Source organism: Centropristis striata, chromosome 19 (assembly GCF_030273125.1).
Source record: "Centropristis striata isolate RG_2023a ecotype Rhode Island chromosome 19, C.striata_1.0, whole genome shotgun sequence".
NCBI lineage: Eukaryota > Metazoa > Chordata > Actinopteri > Perciformes > Serranidae > Centropristis > Centropristis striata.
This window is the reverse complement of record NC_081535.1, coordinates 24,848,611-24,855,732: the sequence shown is the minus strand read 5'-3', so window position 1 is coordinate 24,855,732 and position 7,122 is coordinate 24,848,611. Positions and strand designations below refer to the sequence as shown.

At 38.3% G+C, this 7,122-nt stretch overlaps 1 protein-coding gene across 1 annotated transcript; it reads right to left on the bottom strand.

Annotated features, from left to right (window-relative positions):
• Positions 1-1,957: 1,957 nt before the first annotated feature.
• On the bottom strand, positions 1,958-6,243 carry LOC131992655 (galactose-specific lectin nattectin-like). Its single transcript, XM_059358291.1, has 5 exons — positions 6,174-6,243; positions 5,681-5,763; positions 4,220-4,354; positions 2,343-2,454; positions 1,958-2,253 (listed from the first exon to the last, which is right to left on the bottom strand). Exons 1-5 carry the CDS (start codon positions 6,241-6,243, stop codon positions 2,189-2,191), a joined length of 465 nt encoding a protein of 154 aa, XP_059214274.1. The 3' UTR covers positions 1,958-2,188.
• Between the last annotated feature and the right edge of the window lie 879 nt (positions 6,244-7,122).

Below are 7,122 nucleotides of genomic sequence, written 5' to 3'. Positions count from 1 at the left end.
TCTATCACAATCACATTCTACACTACAAGAACTGCATTACTAAGGCCAAATCCACATACTACGTAGATCTCATTAGTTCCAACTATGGCATCTCAAGAACCCTCTTTTCACTCGTCAAATCCTACCTCTCCGGCCGCACACACTTCATCCAACTCAAATCATTCACATCACAACCACTCCCAGTCACCACAGGGGTGCCCCAAGGCTCTGTCCTGGGGCTCCTCTTATTCATCATCTACCTACTCCCCCTTGGTTACATTTTCTGGAAACACCACATCAACTTCCACTGCTATGCGGATGACACCCAGCTCCACATTTCCACTGAACCTGAGTCCACCTTCCCTCCCTCCTTTCTTACTGACTGCCTCCTCGAAATACAGTCCTGGTTTTCATCCAACTTCCTGAAACTGAACAGTAACAAAACAGAAATCCTACTCATTGGCACAAAAACAACCCTATCAAAATCTCCCAGTTTCACAATATCCATAGACAATTCCAACATCTCTCCATCCCCCCAGGTATAGAGTCTGGGTGTCTTCCTCGACAGCACACTCTCATACACCTCACACATCAGCCACATAACCCGCTCAGCCTACCTCCATCTCCGCAACATCAACCGCCTCCGCCCCTCTCTTACATCCCACCCAGCTGCCATCCTGGTCCACAGTCTCGTCACTTCCCGACTTGACTACTGCAACTCCCTCCTGTTTGGACTTCCGCAAAAAACTCTTCACAAACTACAACTGGTACAGAACTCAGCAGCCCGCATCATCACAAGGACCCCATCCAGTCACCACATCACACCAATCCTCCAGCAGCTCCACTGGCTCCCAATCACACACCGCATCCAATAAAAGACTCTACTGCTCAACTTCAAGGCCATTCACAACCTCGCCCCTCCATACCTCTCTGACCTCCTCCACACTGCCACACCCGCCCACCCACTCAGATCATCTCCTCCACCCAGCCCTCTCCGTCCCCCCTGCCCGCCTGGTTACCATGGGGAGCAGACCTTTCAGTCGCTCTGCTCCCTTGCTCTGGAATTCCCTTCCCCCTTCCCTTCGCAACATCGCATCTCTCAATCAGTTCAAATCACAACTAAAGACATACCTGTTCAGACTCGCTCACTCCATCTGATCCTCCGCACCAACCCCCCTCCTTTATTGTAATGTATTTGTAAATGTTTTCTATGATATTTGAATGTATCCTATTGTATTTGGTTTAATGTATTTCTATTCTTATTTTCATCTTTATTTAACAAATTGTATGATGTTCTGCTTTGTTTTATCTATGCTGTAAGGCGACCTTGAGTGCCTTGAAAGGCGCCCTATCAAATAAAATGCATTATTATTATTATTATCTTTAGAGAACACAAGTGAAGTCCAGACCAGACAGGTTTTTGTTTTTTTGTCTTTATTTCTCAATACTTATTTTATCAGATAATCAATGACTAGAGGTTAATAGAGAAAAAAATGTACATACATGGACATTTTGAAAAAAAGAAAAACAGTTAATTAAACCATTAAACCAGATGACTATATGCAGATTAACAAGTGAAATCTTGCAGGTGCACAAAGGATTAAAACCCAAGAAATAGTTCTGATAAAGTGTGACCACAGTCGTGAGTTCTCCTCTTGTTTCACAGAAAGTTCTGACAGATTCTGGACGTTTACTTTCTATTTAACTCAGTTTTGGTTACAGGAATACTTTGGAACATTTCGGATGAGAAGATCATCACCTCTCATGTCTGGTAGGTGGATTATGTTTCCTTTGGACAGCCAGGCTTACTGTTTCCATCTGTTTCCAGTCTGTATGCTAAGCTAGTTTTATATTTTTTAGGTAAGAGACATGAGACTGGGATCATTCTGAACAACTGACTTTAATATTTTCATCAGATCAGTTTGAAGTGTGAATCTGTTTGCTAACAGACATTATTCAATCAACTATAATGGAAAATATGTTTGAGTATTTGAATATGTCCTGTATTTTTTTTTGTATAATTTACCAGATTAAGAGTCAAATTAGTGATTTATATTTGTCCAGCTGAGTGAGTCAGTTATTCTGAATTTAAAACTCTGTTTAAAACTTATCATATAATAAATAATAAGTGAGAATGAATCATGTGTTTGCTGAACCAAAGAGATTATAGATGCGCTGCATCAAGATGATGTCAGGATGGCGAGACGCCTCACAGCCTTTTGGAGCACACGAAAGAATATGAATAGGTACAAGGCAGATCGTTCCAGTAGTTTTCTGGGGAGAAAGTTAACAACTGATTACAGCAAATGTCTAAAACATGACCAGTGTTATTAAGAAAACAGGATGTTTAAATGTTTACTTACCAGAAAAGTTCATTTCTGCACAGTGCTCCTTATTGTTATTATTGTTCGGTTGCCCTTTATTCCAGCGTGTGTAGTCGAATGGGGTTCCATCAGACCACTGCCACATGCCCTCCTGCAGGAGAAAGCTTGGGTTGAAGCTAAAGTTCAACATATTTATTTAACCATTATTTAATCGAAAGAAAACTCACTGATATTGAGGGTACAAAACAAGCACAAAGACGCATTAGTCTTGTTTATGTTGAGGACTAGTTTTCAAGATAACAAGTTAATGTTGCACTTTGTCAAAGGCTGGTTGTCAGATTTCAATGTGCAGTGTTAGTGAAACAATACAATACTGCATCATCTGCATAGAGACGGACTTTACAATTTTAGGGTTGAAATTTTAGCCTTGAAATTACCTGGTTTTCTGAATTAATTTGTCATAACGTGATCTAAATTGCATGAGTGCTGCATGTGCTGAACCTAATACCACACAAACAATTATAATATTTCATGTCTTAATGAACACATCAATTAAACATTCACAGTGCTTTAGCTGTTACTTTGGGGTTCTTTTTACCTCACTCAGCATCCTTGGTCGGGCCTTTGGAGTCAGCTCGGCTGGGTGCCCACTTCTGAAGAGACTAGCCACAGTGCTGAGTTGCCTCCATTTGTGTTTCTCTAACTGTGGACTGGTGAATACTTAGTATCGGAGAATACTTTGTAACCTTTCCAGTCTGATGCAAATCAAGAATTCTTGATGGTAGGTCTTTGGAGATCTCTCCTTTTTTTGCAGGGAATAATTCACATAAGCAGATACATCTTGTGAGTAGTTGTTGAAATTCTTTTTAGAGGTAAAAGTAGTTCTACAACTCACTCAAACCTTGTTTCATTGATAAGACTCCAGGTTTGCTCATTCCTGACCCCAGTTAGCTCTTGATGGAGGCATTAGCTTCAGGGTACACTTGGTGTTTCCACTGTAGTGAAATTATTATCTCTCTTGAGTGAGTAGAGTGAATCAAAAAGCATGTTGATGTCCCTTTTCGTTTTCTTTATTATCAGACATCAAATTACACTGCCTAGGTACAGCGGAAAAACAATTTGTCAGATCTTAAGGACTGATAAAAAAGGGTCGCGTCTCCAATACAGCCCTGAGGCATACAGCTCAATGCATGGTGCACGTGTCCATACATGTGCAAGCTGCTAGGTACACTTTTTAACCTGCACTGTCTTAAGCACTGTGAATGTTTAATTGATGTGTTCATTAAGACATGAAATATTATAATTGTTTGTGTGGTATTAGGTTCAGCACATGCAGCACTCATGCAATTTAGATCACGTTATGACAAATTAATTCAGAAAACCAGGTAATTTTAAGGCTAAAATTTCAACCCTAAAATTGTAAAGCCTGTCTCTATGCAGATGATACAGTATTGTATTATTTCACTAAAACTGCACATTGAAATCCAACAACAAGCCCTTCAACAAACTGCAGCATCCACATTAAGGATCCTGAAACCATCTACAGGGCATAGAATCAATATCAATATCACAGAGCCTGTGTGTGAGGAAAGCATGATCAACAGAATCAAATTGACAAAGTAAGCAACACAATTAATATGGATTTTTTTTTCCACACACATGTTTTATTGTGGTCCGTTTTATTCTCCCAACTAGTTTCCCTTTACTCTTTGACTGTCCTGGCTATGAAAAAGGTAAATTTAAAGGTCTTTGATTTGGTAAACAGTGGTAAAATCTTGTTGGTGTGGAGCTTCACCTTCTCTGTGTGTAGGAAATCTTGTTTTGCTGAATTCTGTGGTTTTGTTTGAGGTATTTTTTTATTTTTCTCCTCTCTTCTCCTTTCATTCTTACTTTCTGTAAGATGATTAAAGTCTCACCTTCACAGCATCAAAGCCTCCGATCCAGGTACGTCTGTTAGTACCGGCGACTCTGCGAATGTGCTCGTGGAGGAAGGTGTGATCCTCAATACTGTGGACCGAAGCCAGATTCCCACTGACAGACAGGCATGTTTTCTGAAGGAGACGGTTACAAACTCTCTTTAGATTTTTATATTCAAGTATAAACATTTGTCACTGAGTCTGTTTAAAAGCTATAGAAAGAAACAACAACATAACCACACCTAGCAGATGTAATCTCAGGGCAATATTACTCTGTGGGGTGGAATGTATAATTAATTAAGTAGTGTGCCAAGGCCCACAGTTTGCATTTTGTTGTACTCCCAGGCCTTCTGGAAGAGGGATGGCTCTTCTGCTCTCCATGTACATGCTGCCTCTTGACCAGTAACTTTTAAGACTTCAAACAGCCTTGTAGAACCTGATAATGTAATAAATTCCCGATAATGTAATAACCCTGATAATGTAATAAAAATCTGCACTTGAGTCCATTGAAAATGTTATAAAACCTGATAATGTAATAACTTCCCGATAATGTAACAAAGTGCATTTCCCAATAATGTAATACACTTTTTACCAATAATGTAATAAAGTATAATTGTACTGTCATGACTCTATATGCCAAGTTTGGTTAAGATATGTTAAAGGGTTGCTGAGAAATGGGCTAACTTCCTGTTTGGCGACTTAGCCATTAAGTTTGATTGGTTGTCACGGCCAAGCACCTTTAGATTTCAAGAAGCTATTGAATGCATTCGTGTGTCATGGATACCTCATTTGTGAAAAACGGATGAACGGGTCAAAAGTTAATAAACATTAAACTTTGACCTGTTGGTGGCGCTAGAGCTCTTGAGCTAGAGTTGCCTACACAGTATCACCACTTGAACTCAAGTAATGGGTGGTCTGCTGTTAAATTATTACAATATTGGGAAATTATTACATTATCAGGACTTGCGAAATGAAGGCTAACCTGATAATGTAATAACCTCCCATTAATGTTATACTTTATTACATTATTGGTATAAAAAAAAAAAAAAGTGTATTACATTATTGGGAAATGCACTTTATTACATTATCGGGAAGTTATTACATTATCTGGAATTTATTACATTATCAGGTTCTATAAGCCTCACTCCACAATATCTGATCTAAAGACCTGGTATGTGCCCCTTGACCTTTAGGATCCACAGACCCTGCTGGTTACCCCAAGCTCACTGCTTGTGACAAAGGGTGATCAGGCTTTTGCTAATAAAGCCTCCAAACTTTGGAACTTACTGCCCACTGAACTCTGAAACACGATTTCTCTAGGTTCTTTTAAATCTCTTCTTAAAACGTTTCTGTTATGGTAATATTTGATACATGTTTATATTTAGCTTTTGAAATAAAGTTTATTATTATAAAGTATCTGTTAGCAACAAACATTTGTTTTAATAAACAGAGCCACTGTACCTCCGCCTCGATCCAGGTCTTCGCAGTGTAGTAGAAGATGAAACAGCGAGAGCCGAACTGAGTCCAGCCTTCAGGGCAGGAAGCTACGACACAAGCAAGAGAAAGTTACACTCTCAATCAGCAAATAAATACAAATGTCAAACTGTCAAATACAGTCGAGCAGCAGATTCTGTACGGACCTGGGCAGGAGGGGCAAGCTTTCTCTGTGTCCTCATACTGGTCACAAAAAGACATTATGAATTTTTTTAGCATTCACACAAACAGTCTCATTACAGAACAACACAGTAACTGTGTAAATGTAATAGTTGTTGCCTTTATTTTAAATAAAAATATGATCTGATGTTTCAGCTCACAGTGTGAACTTAATGTACAACAGAGCTGCATTAAAAATTTTGCAATTATTCAACACTGTCTCATGTTCCCTGAGCTTCATTATACTTCATACTGCAACACAAAGAGTTTAATAAAAGTCAATATTTTTGTAGTTTTTTACTCACAGGAGCTGCAGCCAGCAGTCCACTGGTCACACAGAGCAACAGAGCAAAATAAAAACCTGATGCCATCTGTGGAAAAACAACATGAAACAAAGTTTCACATATACTGCATTTAAAAATATGATTTGGTCATTAGTGAATTAAGGAGTCAGTTGTGAGATGAAAACACTAATTAGGAGGATTTTATTAATCAAAGTAGCTTTTGGCTGAAACAAAATAAGAACATTTTAACATTAAACTATAAATCTCTTCAGTTTAAAAAAATAAATTTGCAGGGAGGCAAAATTATGTTGACAGCATGATTAACAATGCAAACTAATATTAAATATATTCATCAGTAGTATTTAATGTATAAAATGTTTATATATTGAATAAAAAAGGTATACAATTCCCTAACTACTACAGGCTGAATTCTTATTTAAATAATCTGGATGACACAAAATAAACATGTAGTATGTAAGGATGATAAATGTAATTTATCAGGTGAAATATTACCTTTGCAGAGGTGGTGACAGACCCACAGAGAGGATGCAGCAGCTGATGACTGTCAATGACCAAAGTGTCTTTATATAGTTCTTGAATGCTGAGGAATGCTGAGGAATCTGCACGATGTAAACCTGCTGCATTCTTTAACCCTATGGAGTTTGGGGCTGTCAGTTCTTTCCTCCTTCCTCATTCTGCCTGCATATAAACTTAAACAAATGTTTTCCATGCCATGTTTGTTTTTTCAGCACAACCTCACCTATATGACCTGATAATTATTTTTTCAATTTGACTTACCTGATCAACAATTCGTAAATGTTGGTTCAAACTATAACATATAAGAGGTAAAATGAGGAGAACATCTAGTTCAAGTACATGATGTTGTGCAGTAAAAGTACATGTAGTAGTGCTTTAAAAGTACATTATGTTGTGCAGTAAAAGAACATAAAATAGTGCAGTAAAAGT

Excerpts from the sequence above, each read along its gene's own strand:
- LOC131992655 (XM_059358291.1), bottom strand. The coding sequence starts at position 6,243 with ATGGCATCAGGTTTTTATTTTGCTCTGTTGCTCTGTGTGACCAGTGGA. Across the intron at positions 2,455-4,219 it reads GAGGCTTTGATGCTGTGAAG|GAGGGCATGTGGCAGTGGTC; the intron begins GTGAGACTTTAA and ends TTTCTCCTGCAG. Across the intron at positions 2,254-2,342 it reads TGCAGAAATGAACTTTTCTG|AAAACTACTGGAACGATCTG; the intron begins GTAAGTAAACAT and ends CTTTCTCCCCAG.